The sequence below is a fragment of the Triturus cristatus genome, chromosome 6 (genome assembly GCF_964204655.1).
Source record: "Triturus cristatus chromosome 6, aTriCri1.1, whole genome shotgun sequence".
Taxonomy (NCBI): Eukaryota; Metazoa; Chordata; class Amphibia; order Caudata; family Salamandridae; genus Triturus; species Triturus cristatus.
The window spans coordinates 1,759,221,178-1,759,244,521 of NC_140589.1; the positions used below are offsets into that span (position 1 = coordinate 1,759,221,178).

At 44.1% G+C, this 23,344-nt stretch overlaps 1 protein-coding gene across 1 annotated transcript in view; it reads left to right on the forward strand.

The window, feature by feature from the left end:
* Window positions 1–23,344, forward strand: part of LOC146821938 (EH domain-containing protein 3) — a 219,397-nt gene that overhangs the window by 182,056 nt on the left and 13,997 nt on the right. The window contains exons 4-5 of the mRNA XM_085613023.1: window positions 983–1,395; window positions 17,146–17,310. Coding sequence (XP_085469149.1) covers window positions 983–1,395; window positions 17,146–17,310 — 578 coding nt within the window. The remainder of the gene's footprint in view (window positions 1–982; window positions 1,396–17,145; window positions 17,311–23,344) is intronic.

Genomic DNA, 23,344 nt, shown 5'->3' on the forward strand with positions numbered 1-23,344 from the left:
GCGAGACTTGCGAAAGTAGTCATGAGGGAAGGGCAAGAAGGTGGTGAGCAGACAATCGACAGGAAATAAAACAAAGTTATTTGTAACTGCCAAAAACAAGGTTGAAAAGGGGAGGTTGGATTAGAAGGCTTATCTAGAAAATATGAATCATTCAGAATCATGAGGAGGCTTTGTGCTTACAAAGTGTGACTTCTTAAATGCAGGGATGTGCTCCATACAGTTGTCTTTTGCGCTAAAATGTAATCGGACTGTATTTTAATGAAATACTTCTAAAAGTCTTATCTATAACGCAGAATATAAATGGGGCTGATTCACAAAAAACATTTGTTGCAAATAGTATTTGGACGTGCTAAAATGAGTAATCCACAGAAGAGTAACATTAGCTTGATCAACAAAAAGAATTAACTTACTAAAGTTAAACTAAATTGATAAAAGGAGTTTTATTTTTTTTCTATTTTAAACAAAAAAAAACGAACCTTGGTAGTCTTGCACCATTTTAAAAACTCAGGTGTTGATTGCAGAGAAAATTTACTTTTTCACTTACCGCTTGACAAAGTGGCAAGTCATCATTTTTCCTTCAATCACAAAGGCAGGGAGAAGAGATCCCGTGTTGGGAGGAAACCTATGAGAGCATCTTTGGTCGGGGCAAGCTCCCCGGGACCTGTGGCCATTTTGCTCTTGTTTGTGAATCATGCAGAATGTTAACATTCTATACCATTCCTACTTGTGTCTGTAAGTCAAGACGGTGCACACCAATTAAGTCAGTTTAAATTACACATAGGAGGTGTATGTTACAAAAGTAGTTAATTACACTCAGTTTCCTGAACGTTTGTAAATCTGTGCATGTCCCCACCTATTATTTTGTGAGGAGCAGTTTTGTCCATGTGTAACTCTTGCGCTTCTGTTGTTTTTGCAATCACTAATGCAAGACAGATGAACTTGGAAAGCAGTTGTAACACTCGTCTTTGTTTTTTGTCACCAGGTTACGACTTTGCTGCCATCTTAGAATGGTTTGCTGAGAGGGTGGATCGCATCATACTGCTCTTCGATGCCCACAAGCTGGACATTTCAGATGAGTTTTCCGAGGTCATCAAAGCCCTCAAGAACCATGAGGACAAGATGCGAGTGGTCCTCAACAAAGCTGACCAGATCGAGACACAACAGCTGATGAGAGTGTATGGTGCTCTAATGTGGTCCCTCGGGAAAATCGTCAACACCCCTGAAGTGATACGGGTTTATATTGGCTCCTTCTGGTCGCACCCTCTACTCATACCGGATAACCGAAAACTGTTTGAGGCTGAAGAACAGGATCTATTTAGGGACATCCAGAGCCTACCACGCAATGCGGCTTTGAGGAAACTCAATGATCTGATCAAGAGGGCAAGACTGGCAAAGGTATTTTGTGCATTTATTGCATGTTCCCTTTGTTTGTGCAGTGCAGATGTTGCCATGTTGGAAGCGGCGGAGGTAGGTCTTTATCCAGGGATGGGGATAAGTGTGGAAGGCCAAAGGCTCCTGCTATTTATCCTGCTCAGTTGTGGCTGGTGAATATTCATACGTTTGAGTCCCAAATGGGTGCCTAAGCAATGGTGGCTGGTGAACTTTGACAATGGCATAAAACAATGACCTGTCCTGATTGTGCTGAGCAAGTTAGCTAGAGTTCCTCCAGGGCCACATGGTAATTGGCTCCTACCTGTGACAGTGCATTAAATCTCACTTGCAAGAGATATTGTATACAGCAATGGGCTTGCAACCTGCCTAATGCTTAACATGCGTTGGCCTCATTGTTACTTTTTTTTGCTGCCTTTTGATTGGCCATCGCTTCCCACCTTCACTTCCTCCATTTTTTGATGGAGCATGGACCAAGTACTGATTGCTTCAGTTTGATTACTGTCCTTTCACTGATCGGCTATGATTGAGGTCTGTTTAGGAGATGGGCTCGGATTATGATGTCGAGGGTGTTTATATAATCAAGTCTATTTGTGGTACGAGCCTGGATGACCGTTCGTCTGGTGTTCAATGGGATCTTTTTGAAAATCTTGCATAGCATTCACAGGATGTGTAATCCTGATTATGAGACAGCGGTGATCTGTCTGCTCATGGAGACGTTGTGTCCAGAATGATCCTGATGTTCTTGGCATGGTCCACAGGAGTGGGACAAAGTTTGGAGGGCCGCATAGAGGTATCCTGGGGGAGTGGTTGTTGCTGAAGATTAGAACTTCATTTGTGTCTGTGTTGAGCTGGAGGCAATTGTTTTTCATCAAAGCAGCGATGTTTCTTGTGCAGTTGGCAAAGTTTGCTTTTGCGGTGCAGGTAGATTCGGTATGTGAGAGGATGATCTGTGTGTCGTCCGTGTAGGATACTATACTGATGCCGTGGGCGCTATGTCCAGGAGAGGCATCATGTAGACGTTTGAGTGTTGGGCTGAGCAACGATCCTTGAGCGGCTCCGCAGCGGAGTTTCTTGAGTTTTGAGTTGTAGTCGAGAAGTCTAACTTATTGAGTTCCGTCTGTGAAGTAGTCATGGGCGCAATTCTTTCTTTGAGAGAGAGGCTTTTTCGCCTATTGTCATATTTAGTTTTTTCTTTTTCATGCATGGGGATATTAACTGATTTGCTCACAATCAAATGAGTGTTGTGCTGAGACCTAACGAGCATTGGCAAAGCCAATAGGTCTCACCTTTAAGAATTTTGACTTTGCCATTTGTTCCATCCTGTACAGCCTAGCCAACGGCAATGATTTGTAGCCATGCTGTATAGCAGCGTGACTGCTGTGCAACATGGCTAAAAATAATAATAATAATAAAAAGACTATGATGCATCCAGCGTGAATGCACCTAAAACAAGCATTGGCAAAGCCAATAGGTGAGGCGTAGTTTGCCTACCTTTTGGCAACTCCTTTTGTATTGTCATGGGTTTTGCAAACGTTGTTTGGAAAGCAGCTGGGCGTTTGTGAGTCTAAAAAAAGCACAGTTTACCATAGTACTTCCTGGCACTGAAGAGAACTACTTTGTGTGTGTGGATGTACTCCTTGTGAACGGACAGCATGCCATAACTCCTAGTGAAGTCAGCCAATGGCTGAAGTGTGGTGAAGGATTGCCCCTTGATGCGTGCTCGAGTGGATTGGAGAAAATTGTGAATGACACAACCACAGACACATGGATGACGTGGCTGAAAATCCTATTAAGTAACTAAGTCAAGCACTTCATTTTAGTAAAATCAAAAGGTCTTAGCTAACGCAGACCTTAAAGGCAGTTGTTGTGCCTCTTGCTGCCAGCCTTTTGCTCTTGAGAAAGAGAGAAGGAAGACTTGTTAAAAGAAAAGAAAAAATGAAGGATAGAAAGACCGACAGATGGAAGGACTAAAGGAAATGATGGACAGCAAGCTACTTTTTCACAAAGACGGAAGCAAAGAAGTAATGAAAGCAAGATATAAAGAATGAAAGCAGGAAAGATAAAAAGAAAGAACGAAAAATAGAAAGTAAGCAGAAATAAGAAAGAGAAGGAAGACTAAAAAGAAAGCAAGAAAGAACAAAGGGTAGAAAGACAGAAGGAATTAAAGAATAGAAAGACAGAACTACAGCAGGAAAGAAGGATTGAAAGCAAGAAACAAGGAATGAAAACAGGAAATGAAGAGGAAAAGAAATCAATACAAAGAGAAAGTAAGAAAAAAGAGAAAGCAGGAAAGGGACGGTAAAAGATGGAAGGAAAGAAGTAATGAAAGGAGGAAAGATTGGAAGAAGGCAGGAGAAAAAAGCATAAAGGAAGGAAAAAATGAGAAAGCAAGAAGAAGAAAATCCAAAAGAAGGAAAGAAGAAATCAAAGAATGAAAAGAAAGAAGGAACAATAAAGAAACCAAATAATGAAAGAAAAATGGACTAAAGAAAGAAAGCAGGTAGGCAAGAATGAAAAGGAAACCTTTTAAAAGAAGGAATGAAAGAAAAGCGAAAAAAAGGAAGAGAAGGAAATCAAAACAAAATGTGCTAATAGTGCTGCAAATTACACACAATAAACACTGTTTTTCTTCCTTGGCAAAGTTTATTCAAGAACCATTGGTGAAACTGACCAATAGAGTTAATGACATAACCTTGTGTCCCTCAGAACCTAGGTATAAGTAATAAAATCCACAATGTGTTCTGTTGGGTTGTCCAATTGCTTAATATAAATAGCGATGTTACTCCAATATCAATGAATTTTTGGCGTAACCATATTTGATTAATTACTTTGCAAAACAGAAATGGAGCTCAAAGCACACCACAAAAAGACATACTCTATGCTTCATGCTTGTATATTTCATTTAAATGTCTCCTATTATGTATGGCTGCTACATAGGTGATCACAGGACCATCAACAAGGATAATAGAAAATAGAGTGAATAATATGTTATACTGTGTAACAATATTCTGTACAAATTTACAAACAAACACGAAATGCAATAAATCATAATATATGTAAACAGGAATCTGTCCTCTCTTTTAAACATTAGTATAAATTATTGGTGAAGTAACGCATGACGTAAACTTGATTCAGTGTTGACGCCACTTGTGTAACAGCCATACATAATAGGAGGCGGAGTAATTGTCTGCTTATGAATTCACATCTATAATACTGACGTTTTCGACAATTTATACAGAACATTTTTGAAATGGACGCAATCTGCTATGCTGTGAAAGACCACCAGTCAGATAAATCCACTCCAAAAGGAATTTACGACCACATTGTCCAGAGACAGGCGCTCAAAGTGTGGTATGTTGTCTGTGCCATCACCTGGCTCACTGGTATAAAGCGTCCTGCTGTCACATCAGACTCCAAACAAAACCAGAACATCAAAGTAATACATTAGAAACAAACATTGGCACAGAAGGGAACTAGCTTGTGTGTGGATGTGATACTTGTGAAAGAGCAAAATGCAATCCCTCAAAATGAAGCTATCCAATGGCTGAAGTTGGCAGCCTGGCTGCCCCATGCTGTAGTGGGCAACAGTCAAATGTGAATGACACCCACATTGTCCAATGGATGAAGAAAGCTTAACGAAAGCCTCTTTAAATAAGTAAATTGTACATATATACATATGTTCGAGGCATGTGAGCTGCTGAATTTATAAGTTAGCATAGATCGCCGCCTAGTGTTGGGTCCGGATGGTTGCACTTTGTTGTTGTCCTGGAAGAGTCTTTTTTGTAGTATCGCGATAGGGGACTCCTCCCCTGGACCACAGTGCACATGGGCATCCTCCTCCATCTTCAGATTGTTTTTTTCCGCCATTGGGTTCGGATGTGTTCGATAACTTCGAATCGAAGTTAGATTGGATTTACTTAAAACAACTTTTACTCGACGGTATTGTCTACGCTCGGTACAATTTAATTTATTAGAATCGGGTTCCAAGATTTTCTGGTCGAATCGGGCCTTTGAGCCTTCTCGACGCCACGTGGTTCATGGAACGGACCCCATTTAAAAAATGCCCTCAATGTGGGTCTAAGTTCCCACATAGTGATCATCATACAGTCTGCAATAGGTGCCTTTCTCCGGATCATCGAGAAGAGGATTGCTCAGCCTGTGCACAGTTCCGATCGTAGAAAACTATCCGGAACAGAAGAGCAATTCGACAAAGTATGCAGAGATCTGTACCTGATCCTGAAGACATCTTTGAGGGCGATGCAGAAAGCGTGTTTTCAGAAGCAGACGATCCAGATGATCTCCAGATCGTGACGGTGGAGAATCAATCCGAATCAGACGATCCACTCACACCAGGTCAACACGTGAGTACAAGCCCCATCCCTCGACCCGAGAATAAAGCCAAGGTCAAGACATCGCCAACCGGCCTTCGTCAAGACCAGCATAAGCGTTCGGAAGCCCCATCATCGAGTCCGGCTCCGAAAAAATCACCGAAAACAAACAAAACTTCGGAAGCCCTACTAAAGCTCGGCTCCGAAAAAGACTGTTAAGTCAACTAGTGACTCGGTGCCGACAAGACCACACCTTGACACTAAAAATACCTCAACCTCGACACCGAAAAGATATACGGAACCGAGGCAAACGGCCGGCACCAGTGGCACCGAGCCGAAAAAGAAAATCGGCGAACCGAAAACCCTTAAGGTCGACCCAAAGCCAATTAAAACTAAGGCTATCGAGGGAAAGGGTTCCGACCCGAAAAGTCGAGAACCGAAGGACGCTAATAAAAAGACTATCCAAACAAAGGCTATCCAACCGAAAAACACGGAGCCGAAAAAGATTGGCCCGGAGACAGTCGAACCGAAACAAAAGATCGTTGAACCAAATCCCGTCGATCGAAAAAAGGAAATAAAGACATTCCTTCGAAGCTGAACGGTTCCGGCTTCAAAATTTCGGTGTCAAAAAATACAAGAAACTCTATTTTTTCCGGATTCTCTCGATCCAAATCAATACAGGCTATCTATAGACCCACAAACAGGTCATATAATAGCACATAAGAGGAAATTGGACACTGAAGCAACACCTCCAGTTCCTAGCAAGAAAAAGGACTCTGCTGCATTTCCTGCTATACCTCTTATTCCTTCTCAGCCTCCTTCTCCCCCCTTACCACACACACCTCCACAGGACACACATATGGAGGAGGAACAAATTATTCCTCCACAAGAGACACCTATGGAGGAAGATCAGGAAATACCTCAAGATGAGGAAGACTATTACATAGACCCTGATGAAGAAGAGGCCCCACAAGATGATTGGCAAGACCCAGATTATGGGGACGAACCATCAGACATGCCTACACCATTGCCATACCCAACTAAACCCTCTCCACCTGATGACACCATAGCCTTCTATCAGCTAGTGGATAGAGCAGCTACATGTTTTAAAGTAGACATGCATACTGACCCGGTGGAGGAAGATTTTCTATTTAATACCTTTAGTACAGTAGAGAAATCAGTACGTAATTTACCAATGCTCAAGGGGATGCTAAAACATGCTCTTGACATATTTAAGGACCCGGTGAGACAGAGAGTACTCAACCCAAGGTTAGAGAAAAAATACAGGCCTGCTCCTTCAGACCCAACCTACATCAAAGGGCAACTACCATTAGATTCCTTAGTGGTAGCAAATGCTAGGAAGAGAGCGAACTCCCAGACATCAGGGGAAGCACCACCACATGTTAAGGAGTCAAAGCTGTTAGATGCATCAGGCAAAAGGGTAGCCTCTCAAGCAGCAAATTCATGGAGGATAGCAAATACACAAGCGCTACTAGCAAGATATGATAGAGCGCGTTATGATCAATTAGAACAACTCCTACATCTTCCAGAAACCTATAAAAATCAAGCACATGATTTAATACAGGAAGGTAAAGTGATAACAAATGCATCAATTAAGTGTGCATTAGATGCGGCAGACACAGCGTCAAGAACCATTAACACCAGTGTACTGCTTCGCAGACATGCATGGCTGCGTATTTCAGGCTTCAAACCAGAGGTGCAGAACACCATTTTAAACCAACCTTTGAACCAAGATGCACTATTTGGCCCACAAATAGATAACATCTTAGAAAAGATGAAAAAAGACACCGATACTGCAAAGTCAATGGGAGCTTTACAGTTCCAGTCTAATCGGAGTTCTTTTCGTCGCTCCTCTTTTAGGAGAGCAGGCAGAGGTCACACAACACAAACAGGTAACAGCTACACCTCTCCCACACAAAATAATTTCGGTAGGGGGAACTACAGAGGAAATAATACCAAGGGTAGAGGACGTAGAGGTAACAATACCAGACCCTCCTCTACCTCCCAACAGTGACTCTCACACACTACCCCCAGACCATATAACACCAGTCGGGGGCAGATTATCACAGTTCCTACCGGTCTGGGAATCCATCACCACAGACCAGTGGGTAATACAAATTATTCAATATGGCTATTGCCTAAAACTAACTTCTACCCCACCCAACATACCACCCAAACACCGACCAATGTCAAAAGAACACACAACATTGCTTCTACAAGAAGTAAAGTCAATGCTAGAAAAGAATACAATAGAACAGGTACCATTGCAACAACAAGGGACAGGAGTATACTCACTATACTTCCTTATCCCCAAAAAAGACTGGTCTCTCAGACCAATATTAGACCTCAGACCCCTCAACGCATACATACACTCAGATCACTTCCATATGGTCACGCTGCAACAAGTACTCCCATTATTACAGCAAGGAGACTTTCTAGCTACGCTAGACCTCAAAAACGCATACTTCCACATTCCAATACATCCAGCACACAGGAAATATCTCAGATTCACAGTGGAAGGCAAACATTATCAATTCAAAGTACTACCCTTCGGAGTCACAACAGCACCAAGGGTATTTACCAAGTGCTTGGCAGTGGTAGCAGCACACCTCAGAAGGGAACACATACATTTGTACCCCTATCTAGACGATTGGCTAATAAAGGCAAACACATACAAACAGTGTGCAAGCCATATCAACAGGATATTCACCTCTTACACGATCTAGGGTTCACTATAAATTACCTCAAATCCCATCTACAACCCTCCCATGTACAACAATACTTAGGAGCAACAATAGACACAACCAAAGGCAGGGCTTACCCAAACCCAGTCAGGATTGCAAGTATGAAATCACTACTACAAAGATTTCAACCACAACACTCACTCACAGCCAGAGTGTTTATGCAACTGATAGGCATGATGGCCTCATGCATATTTATAGTTCCATATGCTCTTCTGCAAATGCTTCCCCTTCAAGAGTGCCTAGCACGTCAGTGGAACCAAGCTCAGGGAAAATTAAACAACCTAGTGTTGGTAGACAGTCGCACGCATCACTCTCTGCAATGGTGGAACACAAACAACATTTCCAAGGGTCGACCGTTCCAAGAGCCGGTTCCACAAATTCAGTTAACAGCGGACGCATCACAGACAGGGTGGGGAGCCCATCTACTTCAACATACTGTTCAAGGACTTTGGTCACAGGAACAAAATAAATTCCATATCAATTATCTAGAACTCCTGGCAATATTTCTGGCACTAAAAGCTTTCCAGAAACATATAGTCCACAAGGTGGTATTGATCCGGACGGACAATATCACAGCAATGTACTATATACAAAAACAGGGGGGGGGGGGACACTCTCCACAACTCTCTCGTCTAGCACAGAGCATTTGGAGATGGGCCATTCCTCAGAACATTTATCTCCTAGCGGAACATCTCCCAGGAACACAAAACCAGCTAGCAGATCTCTTAAGCCGATACAGTCAACAGGTACACGAGTGGGAGATTCACCCACAGGTACTACAACCGTTCTTCCAACAATGGGGGCACCCAGAGATAGATCTCTTTGCCACACAAGAGAACGCAAAATGCCCATCCTTCGCCGCCAGATTCCCGCACCCTCAGTCGGAAGGCAATGCGATATGGATGAGCTGGTCAGGCAGATTTGCGTACGCTTTTCCGCCAACACCAATGATTCCATTAGTGGTACGCAAGCTCACACAAGAATCACTAAAAATGATTCTAGTTGCCCCCACATGGGCAAGACAACCTTGGTACACAACGCTTCTGGAACTATCGGTAGTCCCACACCAGAGACTGCAACTAACTCCAACACTTCTTACACAGAACCATGGAGAGATAAGGCATCCAGACCCAGCACAAATGAACCTAGCGATTTGGCTCCTGAAATCCTAGAATTTGGACTACCTCCAGATTGTATGAACATAATTAGAGAGGCTAGACGCCCCACTACTGGAGCCTGTTACGCAGCAAAATGGAAGAGATTTGTGATATACTGTAAAAACAACAACATAAATCCTTTAGACACTTCCATTCAAAATTTAATTTTCTATTTACTACATCTACATACATGTAACCTTGCATATACATCTATAAGGTTACATCTAGCAGCTATTGCAGCCTACCTGCAGAACAGACAGCACCTGTCTCTATTCAGGATACCAGCCATTAAAGCCTTTATGGAGGGCTTAAAAAGGGTAATCCCACCTAAAATTCCAACTGCCCCACAGTGGAATTTAAACATAGTTTTAACAAGACTCATGGGACCACCCTTCGAACCATTACACTCATGTGAGATACAATTCTTAACATGGAAGGTGGCTTTTCTTATTGCAATTACTTCACTTAAAAGAGTACGTGAATTGCAGGCGTTAACAATACAGGAACCATTCCTACAAATACACAACAATAAAGTAGTCCTCAGGACAAATCCAAAATTTTTACCTAAGGTAATATCAACCTTTCATATGAACTAATCAATAGAATTACCTGTATTCTTCCAAAAGCCACAAACAGTAGCTGAAAGAGCACTACACACACTAGATGTTAGACGTGCACTACTGTATTATATAGACAGGACAAAATCCTTCAGGAAAACCAAACAATTGTTTGTAGCTTTTGCACCACCACACAAAGGTAATGCAATATCAAAGATGGGAATTGCTAGATGGATAGTGAAATGCATTCAAATATGCTATCACAAAGCTAAAAGAACGTTAACAGTGCCCCCAAAAGCACACACTACCAGGAAAATGGGGGCATCTATGGCATTCCTAGGGAACATCCCAATAGAAGAAATCTGTAAGGCAGCAACATGGTCTACCATACACACCTTCACTAAACACTACTGTGTTGATGTGCAAGCCAAGCAGCAAGCTGCAGTAGGCCAGGCTGTACTTAAAACTCTTTTCCAAACTGCTGCAGCTGACACTGGTAACCACCAATAGAGGAGATACTGCTATACAGTCTATGCTAACTTATAAATTCAGCAGCTCACATGCCTCGAACTGTAAATGCTACTTACCAGTATGCATCTGTTCTTGGCATGTAGTGCTGCTGCATTTATAATCCCACCCTCCTCCCTGGGTACGGTAGCAGCTTCAGCAGAATCTTAATTAGATACACTTACATGGACATCTCTCTCTACATTTCCTACTTACTCCATCTTTGCCACCAACGGCGCAAAAACAATCTGAAGATGGAGGAGGATGCCCATGCGCACTGTGGTCCAGGGGAGGAGTCCCCCATCGCGATACTACAAAAAAGACTCTTCCAGGACAACAACAAAGTGCAACCATCCGGACCCAACACTAGGCGGCGATCTATGCTAACTTATAAATGCAGCAGCTCTACATGCCAAGAACAGATGCATACTGGTAAGTAGCATTTACATTTTTTTTTTAATCAAAAGGTCTAGGCTAAAGCCAGACCTAAGAAATGAAAAAAAGTGCATTAGGCCTGGCTCCGTCATAGCGCTTTTGTGAATTAATTTTAGCCTCACTGCAAAGCATCTGTGCCGCTGTACAACACAACTTCAAAACATTTCCAAAGTCTGTAGCTTTTGCAAATGCTTGTTTTTCTCCTGTGATGACTTTGAATGAGGTTAAGTGGTGTATTTTAAAGTGTGGTTCATGTAGCGTTGGGGGGGGGGGGGGGGGGCATAGCTCATGAAGGGACACAAAAATAATTCAATACTTTCATAATGTACCAAGCCAGCCTAACCCACATTGGAAGGGGGGGAGGGGTAGGTTTAAGGGGTTCATAAATAATATAAACATTATTGGTGCAGAGAGAAAGTTCTCATCTGGAAGTCCAACTTCAGCTCACCTGCAGAGGTAGCAGTAGTTCTTAGAGCAGTCTTTCCTCTGCCTTTTGGTGAAGAGTTGAGAGGGTTTCAAGGTGCCAAGAGGACTTCAATGTGCTGAGCTTGTTGCACTCTAAATGGGCACCCACAGAGACAATGTCATTGTCCAGCGCAGGAGAAAACTTCTGAAATTCAGCATGGGCCTTGAGGCTTGTGTAGTATTATTGTAAGTATACCTTTAATTGTAGCGTGTTAGTAACGTCAATGTTAGAACTTGCATTGTGAATTCTATGTTCTGTATTCTATGTAACCGGGTGGATTCTGAACGGGAGATTCATCTTGGGGCTTGAAGAGATAAGACCTATCTTGTATGAAGGAATAAACATCGCATGTTCCAACGTAGCTGTCTGCGGCCTTGCTTTGTTACTACAGAAATTGGCGACGAGGATGGGATTATTCTCATCCCACGTTGGCGTTTAGCATTTTGAAGGGATGGGATAAAGTTGTGCCTCCTTCGTCGTTAAGAGAAAAAATTATCAAGTTGTGCCATGAAGGTCACTCTGGTATTACTAGAACTAAACAGAGAGTTAAAGCTTTGTATTGGTGGCCTGGGGTGGACGTTGCTGTCGAACGTTTGGTTAGAAACTGTGTACATTGTGAAGTTGCAGACAAAACTCTTAAAACACTTAATCCTCCTTCTTTTCCTGTACATTGTCCAAAGGCTCCTTGGCAAGAACTTAGTTTGGATTTTATGGGGCCTATTTCTTGATGGTCCTATAGAGTTACTAATCATCCTTCGATTGGTTGTAGTCCTTTTTCCATTATGAGGAGTAGAATTCCATTTTCTAAGGAAATTCCAAGTTGGATGAATAGAAATTCGTGTATTCATTTAGATTGGGATGATATCAAACAACATATTGAAGTGTCTCAACGTAAAAATAAGTCTTATTTTGATTCAAAGCATGGGTGTAAACCGTGTAATCTTTGTATTGGTCAGTGGGTACGTGTTAAACTTCCTAAAAAAACTCCTAAGGGAAGTAGTAAGTTTAGCCGACCACATCAAATTGTTAAAATTAACAATAATACAGTTGTTCTTGACAACGATGAAATTTGGCATATGAATCGGTTAGCTGTGAGTAAGAACTCAACTAATGAAATTGAGGTCATACCAGATCAGAGGTTATTTTGGTGGATGTTGGATTGTGATTCTTGTTCAACATCTTGTCCTCAAACTGTCATGGTGGATGATTCTTTGCAAAATTGTAATGATTCTGTTATTGATAATTTCACTCCGAATGTTTCTCAACCTTCTTCGTTTGGGGAGGTTTCTTCTAATGTTCATGTTGATTCTAATAATTTGACTCAACATGAGTGCGTTGGAACCTCTTTAACAACAGAGGGGTGTGTTACATCTGATACTGTAAGAACTGCGCGTGGTAGAGTTGTTAAGAAACCTGCGCATTTGAGTGATTTTGTTTGTGATTAATTTCTTTGTTTTCTGTTTTTATTTTAAAGGGGAAGGATGTGTAGTATTATTGTAAGTATACCTTTAATTGTAGCGTGTTAGTAACGTCAATGTTAGAACTTGCATTGTGAATTCTATGTTCTGTATTCTATGTAACCGGGTGGATTCTGAACGGGAGATTCATCTTGGGGCTTGAAGAGATAAGACCTATCTTGTATGAAGGAATAAACATCGCATGTTCCAACGTAGCTGTCTGCGGCCTTGCTTTGTTACTACAGCTTGTTCTTAGCCTGAACTTGTCTATAGTCGGACTCGAACGGGCTCAACTGAGATGCATGTTCTGTAAGCACCAACACGGCAAGGTCCACGTTGGCTCTGAAAGGTGTAAAAACTAGCTTTAGAGAATCCCAAGATTCTCTGTCTTATTTCAGGCATGTGAATTCTGACCCTTTCCCAGTCTGAATCCGTGCATCCTCCAACATCACCAGACAGGCAGAGACCCCCTTCTCAGAGATGTAACACAGAACGTTCTCTTCCCAGAATGCATAGCAGAAGGGTAGGTGCAGTGATCGCTTTTACTGATTTGTAAGCTGAATAGGAGTTGTCAGGGAGTCCACTTGTGAGGTAGCAACAGATGCGATTCATACTAGGCAAAAGATAGGCCCTATGGGAAGGTGGAAGAGGAGTCTCCACTGAAATAGATGGTCCTGGGTACCCCCCCCCCCCCCCCCCGACGGAGCATGTGGTGTCCCAGCTCTACTCCACATTCCTGAGTGACAGACTAGAGGACTATGATTGGGGGCACGTGTGTGGGTATCCAAGAGAGGTCTCGAATACGGGTGGGTTTTCGTTTGATCCAATTGATAATCCTGCATAGGGCATACTACACTTGGACCCACTTGTTCCATATGGGTCGTGCAACAGACGGAGAATGGCTGAGGGGCTGCCTCATGAAGGGCACCCTGGTGCACACACTGTGGAAATGTCTGAAAATTGAGGCCTACTGGACACAGGAGGGTGATGGAACATCAAATGTGTTGGAGTACGAAGTGAGGCTTAACCCTCAACAGGTCTTACTAGTCTTTTGGGGCAAACAAACCCTGGACCGCTATCCAGCTATTTTTTTGCAACCTGGCCCTATGGTGGCCCATGGGCATATCCTGAAGTACTGGGCGCGGCTCCCACTCTGCCTACCATACAGGAGCGGGACAAAGGCATGGATTGGTGTATGGGGGCTGAAAAACCTGTGTACCAGGCAAGAGGCTGACCACCCATATTGGAGAAGATCTGGATTCCCTGGAGAGAAGTGAGGGAAGAGGGAGAGTGACAAAGTCCAAGGTACAGCCCAAACGGCTGAACAGAATTACTTTAAATTTGGCAAAGAGGTAGGCCTCAGGTCAGGGATGTGCCTTTTGCATATCTGGAGTCAATCTGTTCATTAGTTCCTGAGAAAATTGCAGTTAAAAGTACATACATATCTATAGCCTCGCACCGTGCGCGCACCCGAACGTGCGCGAGCGTAATTCTGATTGGTTGTTACATGTCGGTCAACTTTCGAATCGGTCGAAATCAGTAAGTGTCGGCCGCCATTTTGTTTGTTTTCAGTGCAAAGGTGGAAAAGGAAGGTGGCGAACGTGAAAAGGGGGCAGGGTGGACAGTTCCTGACCCCCTAGCCTTGGTCAGGGGGTCACAGGAGGACCCTGAAGGGCCCAAAAAAAGTTTTAAATGTTTTTTTAAAAATCGCGGAGTGCGCGCACGTTACGAACTGCGTAACGTGAGCGCGCGGTGCACCCACTGCGCGCACACGGTGAAAAACCTTAAAAAAAAAATAATAATAAATACATTGCATTTAAAAAAACTTACAAATTCACTGTAAAAACCATAGGTTTCACACACGTTATAGTTAGGAATTAGCATTTAAAAAACCTTGCAAATATACTTAAAAAACCATAGGTTTCACACATGTTATAGTTAGCTGGACATTTCACTTGTAAAAAACCAATCAAATTCCCCCGTTATAGTTAGTAAAGGGAACTATAACTCGCGCGACCACAATCCAGTTCTGATGACGTCAGATATTACATCACTGATGACATGTGTGTCTTTCTGTAAAATAAATATTTATTAAATATGTATAGTTAAAGGAAGGAAAAATGGGTAAATAAGTGTCTAAAGTGTGGGGTAACCTGCAGGCCATACGTTTTAATCCCAGCATGACGAAGTCGTCAACTGACCTGAGCTACTTTGTAAAGCGCTCGTTTTCTCAAATTTGTCTAGGACAGGGAGATCTAATTTCCCGCTCCTCGTCCTATACCTTTTTCCCTTTTTTTTTTTATATATATATTTTTTTTTTAGGTCTCACCTGACCCAGCGCATGCGCTGGTCTGGCGAGACTTATATTGAGAGGGCTTCAAAAAGTGCTACCAGGCCAGCCTAGAGCTACAGTGCATGTTCGCGCGTGCCGCGATTACTCTTGCGGCCGCATGGCCGGTTTGATGTTTGATCGCTTTCGCTTTCACTGTCGCGGCCGCACGGCCGCTTGGCATAGCCAATAGGTCTCGCTTTTGGGACCTTATAAGTATTTAGTTATGCAACTGTTGCATGGCTAAACACTTATAAGGTCCCAGAGGCGAGACCTATTGGCTATGTCAATGCTTGTTTTAAAGAGCAGTTGAGCTCAAGCTCACATACAACGCTCTCCTGTACCTTCCTTCCTCATCCGTAAAGTAGACCTTGCAATGATGTTTCCTATTGTGTTCCTGATCAATGCTGGTTGCAGACCTGAGTCTGTTTTCATCGAGATAAAATGAAAGTTGGGGCGCAGGACCCAAGACCTCTGGCTCCTGAAGTATCGGGTGCTTTGTAGTCTCTTGCCGGAGCACAGAGGCAATGTTAAGACTGCTACGCTCCAGCTGCCCTCACTCTAGGAAAGGCAGTCATTGGGGAGGACGTTTGCATTGACATCACTACTCACCTGTAATAAAGTATTACTAGCATCCTTGTGAGTCATGTTATTATAGATTTGCTTTCTGGAACGAGAATGTTTCTGAAATAAGAAAATAAAATAGAAAAGCAATATTTGATCAAGCACAAAAGCAATAATAGATCTATTTCAGTAAATCTGTATCAGTCGCTTTATAGCTGGAGAATGCTGAGTCAGTTTTATTGTGAAGCTGGCCTGCTCTGCAGAGGGAGCACAGATGTGCACAATGGTGCATTTCGTACTCCTCAGTCGTTTAGTGTAATAGAATACTCCTGCTGAGCGCCTTCTAACTCCGGTTTCCAACTATTTGCTGATCCTCAATCAAAATCTAGCAGCCAGTAAATCTAAAAGGATTGTCTGCCTCAGTGGGAAATCCTTTTACCTAATTCATTGAGACAAACATAAATATTTCAAAGCAAATCACAGGAAGACCAAAGAGCCTGTTTGAGTCAGCATCATACAGTGAATTAATGTGACTCCAATCTAGTCAGACATCATACTATAGGCTATAGATGGGAGACACTGTGCTCATATCAGAATGTTTGTCTGCAATTGCAGTATTTGTTTCCGATTGCACATATATAAGCAAAAATGTCTTTAGTTATTGTCTGGTGAAATGCTACTATGTCAAAAGAAAACCATATAAAGTGGTTCTGTAATGTGGATTTTGCAGTTCAGTGCTGTTGCAAACTATTGTGCTTCACCACAGGTTTAGGCGAATGTTCCTCAAAATGGTTTGCGGTGGAAAATCAGAAGTAAAGCAATCTGCTTTGCTATACTGTAAACAAAGTGATTGTTTTCCTTGCAGATCCAGATTCATAAATAGCAAATATTTGTTATCTATTTGTTTTAGTAGAAAGTTGTTTGAAAAAAAAAAAAGAAATATATCTTTTTCAGGAGTGGATTCCTTCTTTTTAAAACTTTTTTAAAGAACTTTTTTTTTTTGTGGTTTTTTTTTACAAGTGGACTCTGTCTAGCCTGTTTTTTTCAGGGCATTCTTTCAGAAGGCGATGGGGAGGTTTTCACACTGAGCTGGGAAAGACCTCAAAAATGTTGCCATCTGTTTGTTACACGTGTTTCTTTCCGTTGTCCTCCCTGCTTGACTTCTGGGCTCTGTGTGCTTCCTTCCAGGTCCATGCCTACATCATAAGCGCCCTGAAGAAGGAGATGCCATCGGTGTTTGGTAAAGACAACAAGAAGAAAGAGCTGGTGGGAAGTTTGGGAGAGATTTATGCCAGGATTGAGCGAGAGCACCAGATCTCAGCCGGGGACTTTCCAAACTTGAAGAGGATGCAGGTACAAATACAACACCAGAGTGTGTCTAAACTGTACTTCAGAAGGGACTCACAGTATCACAATAGTTCAGCCTCCCCAATGAGATGGCAAGTTGACAAAGCCAGTAGGTTGTATTTAATGTAAAAAAAAAAATACAGATGTGATAGCTTGTTGATGGGTAACGTTTGTACGTGGGGTGCATGAGTTGCGTGTGAATGAGTAAATGGATGGGTGCACTGTTGTAAAGTTAAGTGGTTGAGAGTATTCAAAAGTGAGGAATGGATGGTTAGCGTGTGCAGGTTGTTTAGTAGGTGCATGCATGTGGATGGATGGATGGGTTAATGAGTAGGTAAGTAATTAAGATGATGGATGGTAGCGGAGAGGATCGATGAGTGAATTTGTCGATGTGTGTGGGTAGGCAGATGGATGGGTTTATCTCAGTGCATGGGCATGAATAGGTTGTTGTGTGAAAGAATGAATAGGTGGGTCGGTGGTGTATGAGTAAGTTACTAGAGTAAATAGGTGGCTGGGTACATTGGTGCGGGGGTAACCGTGCATTCATGGATGGGGTGGCTTCTGTTCTTCCTGGAAGAGAGGAATGAAGTATTTGCAGTAACCATGAATAATTAAGGCTCCCCGACTTGATAGCCCATGTTCACTTTGTTCAGTTTCTATGCATGGCCGTCTCAGTCTTTTTCTAGTTTCATTGTTAAAGTAAATTCTGGCAGGCACACCGCTCCAGTAAGAATTGCCCCCTCTCCTCCCCACCCCCATGCGAGGCTACTGCTGCCACTGGCAGACGCCTGGCTGCTTCTGAGTAATATGTACCACCTTTGTACGCTGCCCATCACTACTTCTACCCTTGTCGGAGGTCCCTTGTGTGGTGCATATTCAGCCAGAAGCTCTTTGTCGAAGAGCAACTTTAGGAAACTGGAAGGATCTTCTTGCTGAGATTAAAGCTGGTCACCTGCATTAGGAACAACTGAAGAACTCTCCATATTTTCCATGGTTGATCATTCCACCTTTCTAGGGAAGGGGGGAGTTCTCTCAATTGAAGGGTCCTCTGCATAAAAGGATAAAAGAGGCTACAGTTTCGCTTTGCTGGCTTGGGCGCTCCATGTTTTTTCAACCAGCTGGGTGAGATGTTGCAATGGAGGCGGTGGGCAGATGGGCTGCATCTGGCAGGGAACATGAGGAGCCATGATATTTACAGGCCAGACGTTAATACCAATAAAAACCTAGAGAACTCACTCTAGCTGCGGAATGCATATGCATTTCTACAGATCCCATTCTATATACATGTTATAGATTTGCAAGCCAGACTACCTATATGTAAGTCATGCAAATGTGGAAACCCCCTTGTAAGGTTCCGCACAAAATAATCTGATTTTTCTCTCAATTTCTCAAGCACCTAGCTTTAGCTTTTTTTTATCCCATTTATATTTTCTGTTTAACATGATACTATATTTATTACGCATTATCCACCCCTGGAGCTTCATTGTTTCAAACGTCTGACATCTGCATCCTAAGGGTGAAATTAGGACAAAGAAAGGGGTACCTGTGATTGGGCCGTGTCACCTTTAACTTGGCTTTTTGTCAAAGGCCAGTGTGTCCCCAGGATAATAAATAATCCTATGACAGAGGCCTGGGCTTGCGTATGGAACAATTGGAGCTAAAAAGTGGAAATTTTCCAGTAAACCACAAATACAGTGTCCTGATTTTAGGGCGAAGCTATTTCCTGAGGGTTTACAGGAGCTGGCATCTGTTGATTACCATATGAAGTTCATTTCTGGACTCGCATTAGTATGTAAACTTATCATTTACTTATTACTGTTTACGCCGTGCTACCTTGACAGTTTCTAAAAAGTTATTGGTTACCACAAATTTCCAGACAGGCTGTGTTAAGTTTATATGGGTGCTATACTACATTGTCCACCACATTAGGCTAAGATAGTCGAGCACAAAAGGTATTTAGGGGTCTTTGAAGCGACTCTTGCTCATGGTGTATTAGGAGTAGGGGTGGGCGTCATTCATGGAATCTTCTTCGGAATCCAGTGGAGTTACATGAAAACTCTGATTCCACGAAGTTCCGTAAACAGACGGAAATCGACATGTTGCGCTGTTCGTGTTGATTTTTAGTGCTGGAAGCTTGTTCAGCACAGAAAAATCATCACGAACGGCACCATGTGGCGCGTCCGATGGCGCTGCATCTCGAGTTGGTTTTGTTGCAACGCCAGTAGTAATTCTACTCGAGCAGCAGTTTTCTCATTGCAACGGCCCGTATTGGGCAAATCTCGCCAGGTGACTACCTTGCGCCCAAATACGGCGCTATGGGAAGCCAATTCTCGCTCGCCAACTGAACGTTGGTGAGACGTGAGAAACTCCACCACGGGGCAGTTTGGCAGAATTACATGTGTAACGCGGAGTGGCCAAAACTCAGCCAACTCTGCCACCTGAGCGGAATTTATTGCCCACCCCTTATTAGGAGTCAGAAAAACTACCTTCAGGGTGGGATGCACACTTCAACAGGCAATTTGTACCTGTCCAGACAAGTATGATCAAGATCTCACAAAGGGAATCCCAATGAGAACATGTAGTGCTTTGTGAGCCATATCTGAAACCTTTTACCTTAGAAGTAGGACGTTAACAGGACTTTGTCTTCAATGGAATCCAGCAATTATCGTCTCGGAAATAGAATTTCTGGTTATAATGTGGAGAACCTGACTGACGTGTGTTCTTCAGGGTTAGTCTGTGTCCATTATGGATAGGTTGAGAGGCTGATCTCGATTTAGATTTGCTTTTTGTTGATTAGTAGCCCAGAGGGGATGAGCTCCACAACACCCGCTCCCTTGGAGACGCCTTCAGAGTTTGCTTTACGTGGTCCATTTCCTTCAGTAAAAATTTTTTTGTGCTAAAGACTAGGTGTTGCTGCTCTGTTATTCATTGTTCATTTTGCTACAGAATATGATTGATAGTTGTGTACTTCTGGCAACATAGCCTAAGACCCTTTTGCTTTTAGGAAGTGTGAAGCACATGAAACCTTTACCTGCACATATTTATGTTGTTAATATTGTTTTATGGATTTTATATCATATAGTTTTATTATATTATCGATACATTTTACCTGGGATGTAATCTCCTTTTATGGCTTTTTAGCCGAAATACAATTTTGACTGACTGACCTGCACATATTTTGCAGGCTTTTCAACAACCAGTTTTGTCTTGCATTGATTAGTGATAGAGAGCTGGAAACTATTCCAGGGAAATGTTAAGTCCTTAGACTCAGCAGCTACTCTCTATAAGATTACCAGAGATGGTTAGTCTTTCTGAACTCCTAATAGAAAATACCAACCAGGAATTCCTTTGACCATCGGGTCAAAGGACTCTGTGAGCAACTCTGGGATTTCTGATACAGAAGTACAGTGAGGCAAAGTCCAAAATAGTCTAGTCCGACGTACCATTCACATCACTTCATGGCCCTGAACCAAGGACCTAATTAAAGAGCGAGACCCTCCGCCCTATTTCTGATTGTCCTCCACCTGTTAAAGCTCTTAGCTTAGTGGAACATCTGGTTGGTGGGAGGAAGTGCACCAGCAGCTGGTCCAGCTGGCAGACTAGCAGCTGCACTGGAGAGTGGAGTTGAGAGCACCCAGTCAGCGTGCATACCGCAGAACGGACAAGGGCGTGCAGTGTGAACCACGTTGCATAGCTGGAGCCATTGTCACCTTCAAATGACATTGAAGGTGACCCGCCCTTAGAGACTGGCACCTTGTATTTTCTATAAAATGAAATCATTTTTATTTTATCTTCCCCTGCCAAATTGCTTTATTTTGAAAAGCCTTTACACTTAGCCTCCTAGGCAGGCAACTAAGGGCATAGATAAGGACACCCGCAAGCCATTCATTCAGTTTTGTTCCTGTAAGGCCTTGTGGTTTCCACCTGCCTTTGGATCCACGTTACAAGTAATTACGTTTCCAATGTTCCATGTTACCCTCCAATGAAGAGGCTTAGTGAGTCTCGTCCTCGGCTAGTCTCACCTGTGATTTGAAACTTGACTGTGGTAGCCCAGATGAGACATGAAGAACTCTCAGCGCATGCGTAGCAAGGTTCACTGAGTCATTGACACAGGTTTCTCCTTCTTTCTGTAGTAGGGGATCTCTGTGATAGTCATAATCTAGTGAATAGTCCCGCCCATGTGCGGGGACCCCGGAGCAATAAAAAATAATCTCTTAAGGTGTCAAGTCATGCAGACCTGCATCCACACTTAAGAGAGAATTTAATTTAAAGCCAGATAATGCAGCCTATACCCACAGGCTACACTGTCCAGTACTTCAACTAGAAAATTCCACAAACAGCACTGCCTGCCCAGCTTTTTCCACAAGGGAAAAACCTGCCTCTACCAGCAAAAGCCTCTGGAATGATAGAGAGGAAGGAATGGACAGACATGCCCCATAGGCTGCCATTATGTGGCTCAGAACAGGATACTGTGCCTTTAAGAAAACTTTCCAGAACTTTTCCCAGTATCCCAGAATGCACAGCAGGTCCCTTTTACTTTCAGTTCTTTTTTCCGGCTCCTGCTAGCAGGACCCTGGAGCATTGAGCTCTCCCTTTTCAAGGGTTTATTTGGTGATTTGTTCACTTTTCAAGTGCTTTAGTATTGTAAAGGCCTTCTTTCTGGTGGTGTCAACATGCCTGGCTTGTTTGACAAGTGCCCAGAGTGCGAAAGGAAGAAGGCTAAGTCCGACCCACACAGGGTGTGCATCGTCTGCCTTCCCCAGTCCCATGTGCCAGAGGAGTGTGAAATCTGCCACTCTTTCTCTGCCAGGACCCTGAGAGAAAGGATGAAGATCGGGCTCCAAGTCCTGGAGGACAGAAGGCTGAAGGCACAAGGTGGGTCAGGAGGGGCTGATTCTGTCCATGCTGAGGCCTCTGGGGGGGCTCCCCAGGGGCAGGAAGCCCGTCAAACGTCCCCATTCTCCGCCGACGTCGACTACGGCGTCGAGGGGGATGACTGCTGTCTGTTCACCGTCTCCCCAGGGCTCTGGGGAGAAGCAGCGTCGATGCTCGATGTCGAGGGAGCTAAACAGGCCGCCGTCGTCGCCGTCAAGTCATCGACGTCGAGATCAGACCCGGCATCGGCGCTCGCCTTCGAGGGGAGGTCGCCGTCGGCGAAGAGGAGAAGGTCGCTGTCGAGGGGATACCCGCCGTCGCTGGCCAGCCGCAGGCATTCGCCGTCGAGGCGGCATTCGCCGTCGAAGATGCGTTCGCCATCGAAGATGCCGTCGACGTCACGGAGGCGGTCGACGTCACGGAGGCGGTCGACGTCACGGAGGCGGTCGACATCACGGAGGCGGTCGACATCACGGAGGCGGTCGACATCACGGAGGCGGTCGACGTCGCAGAGGGGTTCATCGTCGAGACGGCGCATGGGGAGCCCTGACGCCAGGAGTCCCTCAGGGTCACGTAAGAGGAGAACGGAGTCCCCGGGCTCGGTATACTCAGTGGTGTATACGCCTACGCAGCCGGGGTCACCACCCTGCCCTCCCTTGCCACGGGAGCCCGCGCCGTGGATCCCTACGCCGTCGCCTCCGCCTCCTCCTCCTCCACCACCACCACCACCACCACCGCCTCCACCACCTCCTCCTCCTCATTCTATACCGCCTCGCACACCGTCGGGCCCACCTGCGGTTCCGCCACGGTCGGTTTCATTGCCCAGGTATCAGACGCCGCCGCAGGGAACCCAGAGGCCGCGGCGCCAGGATAGACCACTGTCACCGGGCCCGGCGAGGCCGGCGGACAGGCCGAAGAGATCGCGCTCCCGCTCCGAGCGGAGACTAAGATCGCAAAGCCGTGGGCGATCGTCGTCGACATCAGGGCGATGCCGCAGGAGGCGCAGATCCAGATCAGGCACATGATAATCTGCCAGGGATTTCTCACCGACGCTGTTGGACTCGCCGGGGACGAGGGTGTCGCCGGTTGACGATCTAGTCTCCTTCCAGGAGGTACTATTGAGGGGGTGCAGCCAAGCTAGGAATCACGGTGACTGTGCCGACAC